The sequence below is a fragment of the Perissodus microlepis genome, chromosome 5 (assembly GCF_051167445.1).
Source record: "Perissodus microlepis isolate ML-2025 ecotype Zambia chromosome 5, ASM5116744v1, whole genome shotgun sequence".
Lineage (NCBI taxonomy): Eukaryota > Metazoa > Chordata > Actinopteri > Cichliformes > Cichlidae > Perissodus > Perissodus microlepis.
Window position 1 is genome coordinate 14166286 of NC_140465.1, and position 16318 is coordinate 14182603.

At 40.9% G+C, this 16318-nt stretch overlaps 2 protein-coding genes and 1 non-coding gene across 3 annotated transcripts; 2 read left to right on the plus strand and 1 right to left on the minus strand.

Moving 5' to 3' along the window:
* Positions 1-3797: 3797 nt before the first annotated feature.
* On the minus strand, positions 3798-8755 carry LOC146386756 (uncharacterized). The gene is made up of 2 exons (XM_084928041.1): positions 8480-8755; positions 3798-6776 (listed from the first exon to the last, which is right to left on the minus strand). The coding sequence occupies exons 1-2, from the start codon at positions 8658-8660 to the stop codon at positions 5857-5859; spliced, it is 1101 nt and encodes a 366-aa protein (XP_084784167.1). The 5' UTR covers positions 8661-8755; the 3' UTR covers positions 3798-5856.
* A 70-nt stretch (positions 8756-8825) lies between these two features.
* On the plus strand, positions 8826-15835 carry gnl3 (G protein nucleolar 3). Its single transcript, XM_084928040.1, has 15 exons — positions 8826-10689; positions 10882-10940; positions 11102-11242; positions 11418-11537; positions 11623-11703; positions 11784-11919; positions 12027-12130; positions 12876-13026; positions 13133-13220; positions 13401-13578; positions 13687-13829; positions 14051-14187; positions 14862-15007; positions 15235-15301; positions 15393-15835. The coding sequence occupies exons 1-15, from the start codon at positions 10677-10679 to the stop codon at positions 15491-15493; spliced, it is 1665 nt and encodes a 554-aa protein (XP_084784166.1). The 5' UTR covers positions 8826-10676; the 3' UTR covers positions 15494-15835.
* On the plus strand, positions 12641-12773 carry LOC146386758 (small nucleolar RNA SNORA47). Its single transcript, XR_014800346.1, has one exon. It is a non-coding gene; the product is annotated as a small nucleolar RNA SNORA47 (small nucleolar RNA).
* Positions 15836-16318: the final 483 nt, after the last annotated feature.

Consider the following 16318-nt stretch of genomic DNA (forward strand, 5'->3'; position numbering starts at 1 on the left):
TTTGTATAGTGTCAAATCACTGTCACCTCACTGCCCTTTATAGACAGGTGTTATTTACAGCATTCTTCCATCTTTCCTGTCTTATGCTGCTCTAAAAGCTAAAAGCCACTTAAATATATAAAACTAACCATGTTTTTGATACTGTAATTAAAATAGTTAACTTCTTCAGGGCAAGAGCACTGAATTACAGACACTTAATTTTTTGCACTTTTGGACGAGCCTGGACATGGTGACATAGGCTACCACGTGTGAGGTGGCCATTTGTTTTCATGATGAACATTCTGTACCAGAAATATTTCAGTGTGAGAATTTGTTTTCAAACTCTATAAAAACTTCCTCTGTCCTTTGAGTATTAGTCACTCTTCTGTTGGGCACATGACTAAAATCCTTAGTCTTCTGCATCAGGCACTCCTGCAGACATTCCCTCTTTTCTATTTTTCCAGGGCTGGACTGGTAATCTGGTAGCCCAGGCATTTTCCCAGTATGCCAACGCATTTTTGGGCTGTACAAGCACCGACATTCATTCATTTTTATTACTGACACTTAGGGATGGGAATCGAGAACCGGTTCTTCTTTGTGCTGGTTTTCATCTGTGATTTGTGTTGTCGGCTTTGTTCATACCTAAATATTAAGAGAAAGATCGTGTGTGTCCTCATTGGGATAGAGATATGTTTTGGCATCTGGGGCTGTAGCCTCAGGTTTATGTTAATTAGTGAGACAGTTTGTTTCAAATCAATTTACAGACTAACATGAAAGTAACTGTGCAATTAAGTAACATACTGCATTACTTTTAAGAAAATGGTTCTTTGTAATATGTGCAATGATTACTTTTTTCAGTACTGACCCCAAAACTGAGCACAACTAAGAGGGGAAATACCTCTAAGATGCATAAACATTTGACCACGCAGCATGTAATTAATTTGCATGAATGTAATGTCTGTAATGTAATGTGGTGGTGAAGCCAATTGAATCACTAAGTGATATTGATAATCGGAATTGCTAAATTCTTATCAGTTCCCATCCCTACTGATACTAAATTCCTCAGTCAAATCTCTTAAAACGACTGGCCCTTCCCCTCCCTTTGCTGTGCGCTCACGCAGCTTGTAGAAAAAGTTTAGTGTGGATGTACTTGCGAAGGTGGAGCTGAAAAGGGAAAACATTAAAAAGAAACTAATAATAGATACAGCTAAATATGTCAAATTAACTATGTTAGCTGTCAGTGCTGCTACACCATGAACAGTAGTACTAGCAACAACTAGTAACAGCTAGTAACCAGGTCTCACAGTCACAGGAAGCTGCTGCAGCTGCACCAGCTGTGGAGAAGTGAGGAAGAGACAAAGAAGACGTGATAAGTAAATAGATGGAGGGACATATTTAGGAAGGAAGAGAATCTGAAGCAAAGTGAATAGCTACTTTGACCATGAGCCACTGCTAATAGCTAAAGTGTAGCTTTTAATTATTGTCACATGCTGCAGTGCAACTAAGAAATAACCCTACAAACAACTGTACCAAGCAACCTGATTAAGACCTGCTTCAATATCTATATTTAAACAAAATGAAATGAAATATAAACATAATATGTGTATGCATCAGAGATATTTATGGTGGGATTATGGTGGGCCACAAAAATGCAAGGGATGATTATTTTTTTTGTCACAGTCCAGTTAGGTGATACTTGTGCGTAAGCGCTTGGCAAAGAAAAGCAGGGAAAAGAGCCATCACTGCTGCTGATTGCATGAGATGAGTTGAGTTCTTTTACACAGGCAATCATTTGACACTTTTGGCTGATTGCACAAGAGTTGAGATTTGATTGACTGTGATTAGCTAATATAATTATTCAGCAAGAGAGAAAATGGGTTTTCATTCTAAAATGACCCTCTTTAGTACCTCAGTATTATCACGGAAATTTGATATGAGCAAATAAAATGCAATATATCAGCTAGATCCACCTCAGACTCCTGGCGTTGCATCACTCAACATCTTCCTGCTTCGTGCAATAACTGCTTCCTCTTTGCACTTTGACGAGATGTGACATCTCACTGCAGATCACAGAGTGGGCTGCAAACTTGATCGGCTCCAGAAGGGCTGCTTGATGCTCAAGTCACTCTCAGTATTCACGGCTGCTTATTCACATGACTGATATGCAAACAAGGATGTTAGAACTTTGATAAATATCACAAAACTGAGTGAATACTCCTGTCTGTCTGAAAAGTTGTGAAAGTGCCTTTGATAGCATCTTGTTTCAGTTCCAGATGATTTGCCAGATTGCTGCTAGAACTTTCTGTGATTGCTTCGTTCCACTAATTGTTGCAGAAAAAGACTGCATGCACCCAAAAACATATAGACAGAAGTTTGGATTAGGTCCATTGATAATAATGACTTGCTTTCAATATATGAAAGTTCAGTATAGCACTTCAATGTTTCAACACCAAAAAAGCTGTTGTTTATTTGATTAGATTTGCATTCATATTTCACACTCTTGCAGTCAGACTAATGACCAACAATCACATGGAAAGGACTCCACCAGGTGTTATGAATCTGTTACTACAATATAAAATAGCACGACTGCATTATTATTAAGAGACGAGTAACACATTGTGACAGCCTGTTTAAAAGTTCTTGATTGTACATGCTGCTTCTTTGTTTTTATATGCCTATAAAGTGCATTATTGTAACTAAAAAAAAAATGGCACATTTCACTGATTGTGGTGTAGTAGAAAAGCACAGCATACTCCATTCTTTCTCCAGATAAGCCATGGCATTGATGCTAAACTAAGAGAAACAGGTCAGTGTCCCTAAGTGTATGTATTGTGTAATGAATATAAAATAGTCAAACCTAACTACAACTTAGTATATATTGTTTTTGGGCAGTGGATTTCTCCAAATTAGCCATCTTTGCAGGGACAGAAATTTGTTATTGACATACTGCAAACTAATCTGTGCTGCTAATATACACTGTAAAGCTGACAGCTAACAGTTATTGATCTTACTCTGACTCAACAACTAGCAAAAGCTTGTCATTCTAAGAAACTTCCCCAGCTTTTCCAAAACTGTATAAAATTTCTAAACTACCTCAATGATTCTTTAGAGGGAAGGGATAACACACACACGCGCGCACGCGCACGCACACACACACACACACACAGAGAGACACAGAAAAACACAATCTATCTTTTTACCAGGAGCCTGTTCACTGGATCATGACTACAACAATAAACTCCATTACTCTGATGTACTTCCAGTTTTGTTGTGAATGATCTGCAAAGATCTGTTACAAGCCAATAGTTTATGCACTGCTTTTGAGCAGACAGGTGTTATTTAGAAATGGTTTTCAATGTTTACTTCGAAGGCCAAGGAACTTGAATGCTAAAGATGTGACAATGAATTTGAATTAATTTTCTGAAGCAGCTGAAACTCAGTAGGAGTTTAATTACATTCAAGACTTGATTTAGCGGTACTGAGTAGCACACATTTAATCAGCATTCTTAAATACAGCCATGGCACAAATAACCTTCATTTGTCCAAAGTCTGAGGCGCTTTCATAGTTTAGTAGTTATACATTTGCCTCCCATATGAAGGGGCTGTGCTCAAATCCTGGGTAGTAGTATTTAGAATTTACATTTTATTGTTAACTTCACTGGAACATTGCAATTCGTCAAACAAGAAAATTCAAGCTGCCAGAAGTTTTGTCTAAATGTGCAAACTTTAGTGTCTTGTACCTTTGGATGCTTGATGTGATTGGCTATGAAAATAATCTCTCTTAGAATACTTTGGCCACATATGAGACAACAGCAACAAATACTCAACTGCTAGTTTATTAAAAAATAACATTTAATACATATTGATACAACGCTGTACAGTATAATGTGTGCGCACGGGAACAAAGATGTCCCAGAGAAGACTGTGAGCTGGGCTGCTGGTAAGTTGAGAAGATGTGCTGGAGTTTAGTTCTTTTTTTTTTTCATGCTGCATTCATCACATGTAGAGGGACAAATGATGCGAGACAAGGCCTCCTTAGCGACTGAGCTCTGACACACTCTGGAAAGACCACTCTTTCGTTATGGTTCATCTTTTTGCACGATACGTGGATACAAGTTTCTTTTTTTGTATTTACTTCAGCTACAAGCAGAGACAAAATGCAATTTATCATAACTGTTTAATGCTTCTCAACTGCCCCCAGTTATGAATGCAGCATTAATCCTGAGAGGAGAAACTGATGGATCTGCTGTGAAGGGATCAATCACTGTGAAGAGGAAGGACTTTAATCCATGAAAAACCAATCATAACTCTTGAGTGGAGGGAGGCCACTCCAAAAACATTTAAATGATCACTACTATGAATGAAATCCCTGAAAAACCACACAGTTTCTGCTAATACTGCCTGGCCCTGTCATAGTGTCAATTCCTGCATCATCCAGGTCTAATGCAATAGTGCATGTCGTTAAAACAAACAAAAAAAAGACATCACAAAATTCCTAAATGTATAATGGGTCAGAAACAGCAGATTTTATACAGAATCTCACAAAATAGTGGTGCACTCTTCTGACAGATGTATCCTCCTTTTAATCAACATCATGAAACAAGAGTAACTTTCAGACATGCGCACAGTATCCTAATGCACCTTTTCTGTAGAAGTCAAACCTCACTAAAGTCAGACCTCGTAATGTGCCACTTTGTGCACAAGTCTGAAATACATCCAGTCACATTACTGGATAGATAAAAACACAAGAATCCCGAAGTGCATGCCTCTTGTGCTCTTTGACAGGTGTTCAGCTCAGCAGACATTCCTTTATGATGCCTTTTAGCTGCGTAATACAGAACAGGTAGGGACCTGTCTGAGCCTGTGTGAGAGGGTCAGGGGACGCTTCTTTCAGCAGCACCTTCATTGCAACACACAGAGAGACTCTTCTCCTGACAACAACGACAGAGAGAAATAACCCTAAAGTGTGCACATTGTTTGCACACACAGGAAAAACTGTGTTTGTACGACTCTCCATCTCTGCAGTGGAAGCAGTAAGTTATGTGAACACAACAAGTTTGTGTTAAAATGACATGTGCCGTAAGTTTAACAGGCTGATAAGGCAAGCATGTCTGAAAAGGGCTCATGTGAGATAGCAGCATGTAAGTATTTAATGTAACAGCACCTAATTTAAAAAAAAAAAGAACGTTAAGTTAGACAATAAGAAAATTGTTGGAGATAAATGTTAGATCAGACTCTTCCTTTTATATCAGCCACATCTCCAGTTTACAGGGCTTTTTGGCAACACTAATATTTTTCTTTTTAAAAAATGCTACATTTAAAAATAAAAGTATTTTTTTAAAATGGCAGTGTCTTAGCCATGTAATACACAGGTTTTATTTACCAAACCATCACTATTAGCTCTGTTTGTTAGCTAATAAAATTAAGATGATTTTATGCATACTTTGCTCTTTAGTTTAAGTCATAAAGTCACACTCATGTGTGACTTGGAAGTGACCGGCTGCTCATAAGCTGTGATCTTGATGTGTCTCAGCTTCAAGATGTGGGTGGAAGACTTCTTCATGCTATTTATTTGACTAAAGAAAGGCTAGATATTACAGAAAGTCTAGCTAATAACACAAATGGTGTCAAATATTTAACACTCACTGACAAGTACAAAAAATGTGTTAAACAACAAACTAAACTGGCTAATATAAATTCTATTGATGGACTGAGGATTATTAGGTTAGAAAAAAAAAGTTCTCCAGGATTTGCAGAATTCTTCGATCCTGAAATATTGGAAGAAACAACTCATCGTCCTAATGGCAGCAATTTGAGCTTTTTATAGAAAAGTTTCTTCAAGATTCACACAACAGATTGTATAGCAACACAGTTGCATCATTGCCCTGAGAAATATGTTCCCTCACGGCTATGGGTCTGAAGATGCCTTTTGATTTTGTCAGAGCGGCTGAAGCACTTGCCACACACAGGACAACTGTATGGCTTTTCTCCCGTGTGGATCCTCATGTGCACCTTCAAGTGAGCCATCTGTGTGAAGCCCTTTCCGCAAATCTGACAGCGGAACGGTTTTTCTCCCGTGTGGCTACGCTGGTGTTCTTGAAGTCTGCCTGAGGAGCTGCAGCATTTTCCGCATACTCCACAGCGGTAAGGTTTTTCCCGAGTGTGCACTTGTACATGCACGTGTAAGTGGCCAATGTGACTAAACGCCTCACCGCAAACTTTGCAACAGAAAGAAGACATGTGGCCTTGTAGGGGGGATTTCTGATGGGGACAGTCTACGGCGCTGGCTCCCTGGTTCCGCATGTGAGAAGCCTGTCCTCTGTTCGCTCCGTTTCCAGCACCCTTAGCACCAACCATCTGTCCGCCATTCTCCACCCCAATAATGTCAATGTTGTTCTCGTTTGAGCAGTTTGGATTGACCGGTGCAAGAGGCTGGGCGCCGTTGTTGGAGGAAGTCGAGCCTCTGTGGCCAGCTCCGCTCTCTGCCTTCACATGCCTCGGGGGACCTCGAGATCCAGGATCCCTTTCCCTGTTTTCTACACCCTGATTCTGCGGGACGTTGGATGTGTGTGGGCCATCCTGAGGATATTCATTTCCAACACGAGGAGGAGAGAACATATTCTCTGGTGTGCTGCAAGAACCATGTCCCCGAAGCTGATCATCCGCTTGGTTGGCCCGCATATCTCTTTTGTCCTTGATCTGAATAGGAATGCGTTCTTCGTGCCCCATGCTGGGACTCCACTCGCGTCGCGGATGCTCACCATCCTCCTCATCCAACAACGCCATGGACGGACGATCTGAAAAGACATTGGAAGGAAGCTGGTCAGACGAAACCACTGACTGCATTGAAGAAAATATGGTAACAGCCTGTTGATGACATTTGAAATCAAATATTAAAATCCCTTGTTCCTCAACACAAGAACTTGAAGAAATGGTAGATGCATCTTCTTTGTTAACCTTTTTCTGTTCTTTCTTTTTAACATGAAACAGGCAAAGAGCTGAACGTGCGACACTCTTAAGTAAAACTAATAGAACATGTAAACAGAAATATTACATTTTAGTTATGCCATGTTAAAAATCTGACGTGGTCACAGCTTACAGTACGAGTGACATGGTGGCATCCTAAACATTTTGTTTTATGATCAATAATGACAAGACTATGGCCTAAAGACATACTCAGTAAATACAGTGTATATAAGTAGTCTAGCTACAAGGGTAAAGTTAAAGTGTACCATTTTAAAGATACCATTCAAAGTCTGTTGATGGTGACATGTTGGACATCCTGTCTATATAATTATTACAGATGTTTTAACTGCATATTTTGCGTCAGGGTCACTGAGGTCATTGTCCCAACAACTTATTTCAATGCATTTTCCCCTGAAAACTAAAGCAAACCAGGCCTTTGTGGTGATTGCCCAACCCCACACCTCCTTTCAAAACCTGAATTACAAAAGAGTGTTCCTGTAAATTACTTTGGGTCAACCTCTTTTGTTTTAAATTATTCTATATAAAGTTAGGCCACATTTAGCCACTTCAATCTTAACTGTGCGGATCCGGTGAAAGTCCCACTTTCTGTTAGTGCAAAAAATTTTTAAAAATATTCCCTGAGATATCTTCATATAAAAAAGGTGAAATTTCAACCTTATGTCTGTTTCTCTTCAACATAAAGTAATGCTGCTGTAGTAAATGAAAGAAATCTCTCAGCATGACTCTTAAAGAGAGAAGTTTTATTGTAGACAAAGCTATAAAACTTTCAAAAACAGATGCAGGAAAAAGTCAGACATTTATGCCGTCCTTCACATTTTCCAAAGCCATTCATTAGCCCAAACTGGAGTCTTTGCCTGGTCCATTCTGGCACCCCAGGCCTTATGTTTAACACCCCTGACTTTAAAGTGATGTATTATAAAAAATTACAGAGGATTTAACAGGAATTTGGTACTTTAGATTAATGTGTCATGCAAACAACAGTATCTATATTTCTAATAATTAAATGGCATCTCTGCCAGCACTTTGGAACCCGAGTGAATTATGGGTGTTTGTGAATGAGGGGTTTAAGACTGGGGTAAACAAACACTGCTGACACATCACTTGTGTGGTGGTTTGTTTGTTTTTCCTTCTCCAGCATGTGTGACTGTCAGATAATGTATGCGTCTGCAAAACAAATTCGTCAGTATACACACAAGGATCCAGATACAGCTCAGTGCTAGCCCGGGTATAGGCACTAGGCTAGTAGACTAGCAGGCTGGCTAACGAACAAAGGTTGCTATCGCGCTAGCCCCTACACAACAACAGCACCAGCAGCTAACATAAACTAGCTTGTCAGCGACCAAACTGGACTTGCTTGGAAGCGGGTCGAAATTATTCTGCTGCTGCTGCTGCTCTTCATCATTGACGTTTCTGTTTCAGTTCCTCTGCCTACCAATGCCCGCTTCCCCACATACACTCGGCTAATAGTGCAGAAGAAGAAACCACTGCACCGTTAGCTTAGAGTGGAGCTAACCTGGCCATATTTCAATCCCAGCGTCTCGCAGCCTGCGTCTCAGATGGTCGTTCTCCCGCTCCCTGATCGCTATCTCCTCCTGGTACTCCAAAATCGTGTCCTCGACAGATTTGTAAATCTCCTGCGCAGCAAGCATGAGACGCTCAGTCAAAAAGACGTTTAAAAATTGCAGTTTGGTCATTTTTGTTTTGGGCTGCACGGAGCTCCTGCCACCATCTAAAACGGACCAAAAAAAAAAAAAAGATGCTCGACCCCGTCACGTGACCCCCAACTACTTTCTTCTGTCTTCTTACCCCCAGGGATTTTCTTCTAATGATTTTTGTTTTTCGTTATTTTTCCTGTGCTTTGACCAGCAGTTTTGGGGTTGTTTCTCTCATTGTTGTTTCAGTCTTATTGTGCAGAATGTTTTCAATTTCTTTTATTCGTTTCAAATTCAGTGTTTTTTTTTGTTTTTTTTTATTTCAACACGTATCCGTTTCTGGTGATTTTAAATTTGCACTCAGGAGCCAGCAAGAATGAGAACACACAAAAATAAGGAATACAAATAATATTTGCTGTGTTATTTATTTATTTATACAAAATATCACGTGTACATAAGATTTGTTGCAAGAGTTGTTGAAGCTAGGGTGAGAAGAGAGGTGATGATCAGTGAGCATTTGAGATTGTTGATGGAAAAGCACAGAGTAAGTCATAAGGAGCTGCACTGTGCCTTTGTGGATGTAAAGAGAGAATATGATAGGGTGCCAAGAGAGGAACTGTGACACTGCAGGAGAAAGTTAGGAGTGGCAGAGAAGTATGTGAGGGTGGTGCAGGAAATGTATGAGGACACAGCGGTGAGATGTGAGGTAGGAGTGAAAGATGGGTTCAAGGTGGAGGTGGGATTGGGTCTGAGCACCTTTTTGTTTGCAGTGGTGATGGACAGGTTGACAGATGAGGTCAGACAGGAGTGTCCGTGGACTGTGATGTTTGCAGATAACACTGCGATCTATCTGGAGGTATGCTCTGGAGAGAAAAGGAATGAGCAAGACAGGGTAGAAATGTGTGAAAGAGAAGGATGATGGGTATAGGGAAGCTGATAAGAGCAAAGGTAGTGAAAGTGGGTGAGTTTGGATACCTGGAGTCAACCATCCAAAACATTGGACAGTGCACAAGAGAGGTGAAGAAGAAAATTTAAGCAGGGTGGAGTAACTGGAGACAAGTGTCAGGAGAGATTTGTGACAGAAGCATAACAGCAGGAGTGAAAAGGAAGGTTTATAAGATGCTAGTTAGACCTGGTATGATATACGGCTGGAAGACAGTGTCACTGACCAAAAGAGAGGAGGCCGATCTGTAGTTGGCAGAACTGAAGATGTTAGGATTTTCTTTGGGAGTGACCTGGATGAATGAGATTAGAAATAAGTACATCAGAGGGAAATCTGAGGTTGAACGCTTAGGAGACGAAGTTAGAGAACAAGACTCCTGAAAACTCAGTGACTGGATTAAACACACACACACACACACACACACACACACACACACCTTCATACATCAAGCTGCTTTTTGCACAATGCTCAGTCTTTTGAACAACCCACTGTCACTGTTGCACTTTTCTATTGCACTGTTGTGTCTGCACTGTCTTGTGTCTGTATTGTTCTGTTCTGTCTGGTGTTTCACTGTGTTTAGTTTTGGGGGATTTTGTTATTTTTGCACAATCGCACTTTATGTAGTCCTGTGTTGATTGTCTATGTTATATGTAGCACCATGGTCTTGGAGGAACATTGTCTCGCTACACTGTGTACTGTACCGCTGCACGTGGTTGAAATGACAGTAAGCCACTTGACTTGACTTGACTTGACTTGAAGACTGAGATATTTGAGTACGTGTAGAGGGGGGAAGGTGGATACACTGGACACAAGATGTTGAATATGCAGCTGCCACAGAGGAGGAAAAAAGGAAGCCCACAGAGGAGATTCATGGACGTAGTGAAGAAGGACACGGTTGGAGCTACAGAGGATGAGGCTGAGGCAGATGATCCGCTGTGGCGACCCCTAAAGGAAGCAGCCGAAAGAAGAACAAGATTGTAACTAAACCCTCCTGACCAGCAGGTGGCGAAATCCCAACCACACGCTGAAAGAACCGGAAGTGACATGACATCAAACTTCTCCGTCTCCCACGTGTGAGAGCATTTCAGTCACATTGGTAGGTCTGCGGCACCATCATGAAACGACCAAGTAAGTAAATAACGCTGTTACAGTAATACTTCATTATAAATAAAGTAGAATAATTATACAGAGCTTTACTGGTCTGTTAATCACGCGGTTAACGAGCTAGCGGCTGTCATTGGTGGCCGGTAAACCTGTTCAGTCTGCTTTAGCTCGGCTTCCAGCTAACAACCACTAACTGTTCTTTTTTGTCGTCTTCAGAGTTAAAGAAGGCAAGCAAGCGGCTCTCATGTGCCAAACGTTATAAAATACAGAAGAAGGTAAGCGCCTTAACTTTGACACTAACTTCTAGCAGGACGTTTGAGTACATTTTTCCCACAGGAGGCCCATGTGGACCAGACTCTTTTTTTTCTTTTTCTTTTTTTAAACGGATTTTTGTGTCCCCATGTAACTGAGTTACCCAGTCTTGTCGTGTATTTAGGTCCGGGAGCACAACAGAAAGCTAAGGAAAGAGGCAAAGAAGAAAGGAGTGAGCAAACGAGTGAAGAAGGATATCGGAGTGCCCAACAGTGCTCCTTTCAAAGAGGAGATCCTCAGAGAGGCAGAACAGAGGAGGCTACAGGTTAGCAGTCAAATGGCTTTTCTTGCGCACATCATCACAGGAGCATGTTGAAGGTTAATGCACAGTCCTGATCTAACTATGAAAAAGTCTGTGCTTTGATCATCATGACATTCATGTGCAGTATGTCTCTTGTGTTGGTAAAGTGTAAGAGTCTTTCAATGAATCTGTCTCATAGATCGAGGAAGAAAAAGAAAAGAGGAGGCAAGCTAAAAAGGAGCAGCGAGCTGAGAAGAGGAAAAAGGAGAAGGAGGCTGCGAGTAAAGAAGCAGAACCCACGGCGAAGAAGGCTCGCAAGGTAAAAAGGCCATCGCTAAGATCTTATTTTCTTATCTTATTCAACGTTTAAGCTCTTCTCTGCTAACCTTGTCTTGTTTAAATAGGACGACAGTGGAACTCAGTCAGAGAAAAAGCCTGCCCCAGACAGGAGCTCAAAACACTTCCTTTGTGCTGAATTAAACAAGGTAAAGCTACCTGCTCCCAGGTGTGGTCTTACCATGGAGAATAATAGCTCTTAACACTCAAGGGATCTCCTCTGTTTCAGGTAATCGATGCATCCGATGTAGTAATAGAAGTCCTCGACGCTCGTGATCCACTGGGGTGCAGGTGTCCACAGCTTGAGGAGGCTGTGCTGCAGAGAGGAGGAACCAAGAAATTACTTTTGGTTTTAAACAAAATAGGTAAATTGACTTGGGACCCTGCCTCATGTTTCACGTACAGTTTAAACCCTGATGTGTTTGCGTGAATTTCATTGGATTAAACTGGTTTTTGGCTTTGTCTGTTGCAGACCTGGTGCCAAAAGAGACCGTGGAAAGGTGGATCCAGTGTTTGCAGCAGGAGTTTCCTGTTGTGGCATTTAAAGCATCGACACAGCTGCGGGATGGAGTTGTGGTAGGTGGTGCATTTTACTCTCCACACTTTAAAAACATAATCTGAAGACTTTGCCATTCAGATTTTGCCACAGCAGCCGGTAGTTCCGTAAGTTTGATTTATTTAGTTAGTTATTTTTATGCTGGATGCGTGGCACAACCCCAAGTAGATTTGTGTCTCCGCCTGGGATTGAAAGAGTCAATTCAACTGTGAGATTTTGCAAAAATGATTTTCTTGCCATCACCCAACATCATAACTAAAAAGCGAAAGGGAGACTGATCACATCTCATGTTTGGTCAAATACTGAACTGGTGACAGCTCCAACTTTCTGCTTTGAGGCAGGCAGAAGAGGTGATGTTTTCCTCATCCACCGTCTGTTTAGATCACAGATGCAGTTTATTCATTTTCACGAGTTGTCTGTCATAGCGGGCTGAAATAATGAGCGTGTTTTAAAACTGTTATTCAACAGCGGCTAGTGTGAGTTCTGTGGTTACTAAGAAATGTTAGAAATTAGGGTTTTTTTTAATGATGTGGAGGACTGAGAAGGTTGGACAGCTTCTTCTGTGCTGTTATAACTGGTTATAGCCTCCAAGAGTAGTAAACAAACCACATGATTAATTCAGCCTGTTCTACGCAGAGCTGAGATGTGTTTGTGGATCATTTTTAAAAATCTCTATGCATGCAGACACGAGGTATTCATTTTTACAAAAGAGCAATCCTCAGCCACTTTAACTGTTCATGATATCTCTGTTTCGCTCTTCATCAGAAAGCCAAAAAGCGCAGGATAGTGGCCTCTAATGAAGTGCTGGACAGATCCAGAGGAGCAGCCTGCTTTGGAAACTGTTGTCTTGCAGAGCTGCTCATAAGCTACGCTGATAAAACGCAGAGTGAAGGTTCACTCCGAGTCGGCGTAGTCGGTAAGTTTTTTTTCTTTTTTTCGCCATCAATGTCCTTGATGGATGTTGCATTCACTGTCTGTTGTTCAGGGTACTGAATCTTTTGCACACTTCCTTTTACCTTCAGGTTTTCCTAATGTTGGGAAGAGCAGCATCATCAACAGTATAAAGGGGTCCCTAGCATGCAATGTTGGCATCAAGAGAGGCACCACCAAGTAAGTGGCAATCTTTAAAAATCCAGTCTCTAAGTAGAACTCTTCTGTATCACTGCTTGCAATTGTTCTGTTTAGTTTGCTTTAAAAGTTGTAATTTAAGTGAATATTGGTGGTGAATACGTTTCTCTGACCCTCTCGCTTGTTTTGCGTCATTTTTTTTTCCTCTCTACAATTCACCAGAATGATGCAAGAGGTGCACATCGCAAAGAATGTGAAGCTAATAGACAGCCCAGGAGTTGTGGCATCGCCATCCAACCCTCCGGCCTCGATGGCTCTGAGGAGCCTGCAGGTGGAGGAAGGCGGTGAGAGTGTGCTGGAGGCTGTCAGGAATCTGCTTAAGCAGTGTGATAAGACCCAGGTACGAAGAGTTTCTCTCTTACAGGAGGTGTTAACCATTACAAATTCGGTCGCTGCTGTAAATTACACTGTTTTAATAAATTAAGGTTATTTGTTCTGATTGTTCCAGATCATGCTTCAGTATAACATCCCAGACTTCAGAAATTCTCTGGAGTTTCTGACCCTTTTCGCCAAAAAGCGTGGTTATTTGCAGAAGGGCGGCGTTCCCAACACAGAGCAGGCGGCCACCACGTTTCTTGCAGATTGGACAGGGTGAGTGTGTGCACTTTTATACTGTCTTGGGAAGGTGGGCAGCTGCAGTGCATGACTGGAAATGAGGACAAAATGCAGTTCTGGAGTTCATCATGAAGACTTCTAATCCAACTCTGATCCAGATACTGTGCTGTACTGAGCTGTAAATATGCTGCTTGGCAAACTGCTTAGTGCTTTTGAATTAAAAAAAATCCTGCTTCTCTTGCTTGATGTCTCCTCAGAGCCAAACTGAGCTACCACTGTAAGGCACCAGAAAACCACAGCCTTCCTGCCTACCTGTCTGATGCCGTGGTCACTGAGATGCAGAATGGCTGGAATCTAAACAAAATAAAAACGGGAAACAAGGAAACTCTGAAAGGTATTAATGTGAAATTTTGTGACGTTTTTTTGTGTGTGTGTGTGTGTGTGGGGGGGTCATTGTGTAACGTAAGGCATACACAGTACACTATTACAGAGGTAAACGGTTCCCGGCCACTTTATTAGTTACACCTGGTTAGTTACTGGGTTAGATCCCCTGTTGCCTTCAGAAGTGCCTTAATTACTTGTGGCATAGATTCAGTGAAGTGCTGGAAATAATCCTCTGGTTTTGGTCGATAGAAGAAGCAGGTTTCAGATGATTTTTGAGCTTTGTGACATGGTGTGTTATACTGCTGGAAAAGGATGGACATTGTCAGCAACATTAAACATAATAAATAATAAGCAAATGATGCTTAAATGGTTTTAAGAGGCCCAAAATGTGAAATAGACCAATCCATCTGACACAACTATCATGCACATTTAGAGGCATAAAATCACCTTCCTTTCCCATCTGATGCTTGTTTTGAAATTCAGGGATTGGTTGATAGAAGTCTAGAAATAAAAGTTGAGAGTGCAGGATGTAGTTAAGGTTAATATTAATGTTCTATTCGTGTGAGGTGTAAAGAATTGCAGTTTGGCCTTTTGAGGCCTCAAGTGGGCTTTTCAGCTCAGCACTTGTGAATGTATTACAGTGTATTCATTTTTTAATCTTGTTGAAAACATTTCCTTTTCCAGCTGTTAGATTTCCAAACCAGGCCAGCAGTATAGGCTTCACCTCTAAAGGGCCGACTTCAGGTTTGCTGAGTGTCGCCGACATCCCTGAAGGAAAGCCTGGAGCTGCAGCCACAGAAGAAGCAGAGCAGAATGAAGAAAGCAGCGAGGTAATTACAGATGGGAAACCTGTCAGACAATAGAGCTGCTTAAAATGTTAATGATGGTCCACTCTTCTGGAAATGAGGACAAAAATGCAAGTCTTGAATTGTTTATGAAGACTTCTAATCCAACTCTGATCCTGATGACTGGAACCCTTTTTTTTTCTCTTAATAAAACACTGTATATTTTTGAGCTTGTTGAGTTTAAATAACTGAACCATCCGCTCTTCTTACAGACTGAAACCACGGAGGACTCGAATAAAATGGAGAAAGCTGAGAAACTACAGAAAAAGACAATCAAAAGTAAATGTTTTGAAAAAGATTGCTTTCATTTCTCACTAGAATATGGTCCCATCAAGGCAGCTGCTTAACATCTCCTGCTTTCTCGTTGCAGAAAAAAAAGGAAACGTGCGTTTTCAGTCTGTCCCCATTGACATCAGCCTCTCAACAGCTATCACAGACGACGCCTATGACTTCAACACTGATTTTAAATGATTTAACCTTCACGGTGAGCGGGTGCCTGCAGCCTGGTGGACATTCAGACTTTGGATTAATCAGAATGCATGAAAATGATGATATACAGTCACTTGGGTGCCTTCACTTGTCCAGCTGAGTACAGCTGGGTTAAACCCAGCGTACTGTGGGATTAATCCGAAAGTTTTCAACTGATAAATCAGTCGGTTTGTTTTTCTTGGAATAAACACTGACCAAGAGATGGACTTTATTGCATAGCATGCATCTGTATATATCTGATTCTTTACAAGATCTTTGTAATAACTTGTATTGCAGTGTAAATAGACATCGTACTACCAAGGTAATAAACCTGAAAAGAAACAACCTGTTGCTTCCTGCTGTGTGGGGTTTTTTTTTTTTGTTTTGTTTTGTTTTTTTAGATCAATATGAAAAACCTCTTTAATTCAGTTTTATTTATATATCTCTACAGAGCCTACAGTAATACCAGAGAAAACCTGAACAATCAGACGACCCCCTATGAGCAAACATTTGGTGACGAAAGAAACTTTTCTAAACTCCCTTTTAACAGGATGAACCCTCCTCCAGAACCAGGTTCAGGGAGGACATCCATCTGCCACAACCCACTGGGAAACATTTTAGCCTAATTTTAAAGGCATTAACTACAGTGTCTTTGTTTTGTTATTGTCCATCCCTATTAGGAAAATGAGAGCCAGCACATGTAGAGGTGACCAAAGATACCAGTATCTTCACTGTACACAACATAAAAGCAATGGTATCATCACAAAAGACTGGACTTCCCAAATATTTATCTACTTTCTGCAAATCCCTCAGACATATGTTTGAAAA

Excerpts from the sequence above, each read along its gene's own strand:
- LOC146386756 (XM_084928041.1), bottom strand. The coding sequence starts at position 8,660 with ATGACCAAACTGCAATTTTTAAACGTCTTTTTGACTGAGCGTCTCATG. Across the intron at positions 6,777-8,479 it reads TGGGATTGAAATATGGCCAG|ATCGTCCGTCCATGGCGTTG; the intron begins GTTAGCTCCACT and ends ATGTCTTTTCAG.
- gnl3 (XM_084928040.1), top strand. Across the intron at positions 13,027-13,132 it reads ACTCCGAGTCGGCGTAGTCG|GTTTTCCTAATGTTGGGAAG; the intron begins GTAAGTTTTTTT and ends TTTTACCTTCAG. Across the intron at positions 13,221-13,400 it reads ATCAAGAGAGGCACCACCAA|AATGATGCAAGAGGTGCACA; the intron begins GTAAGTGGCAAT and ends ACAATTCACCAG.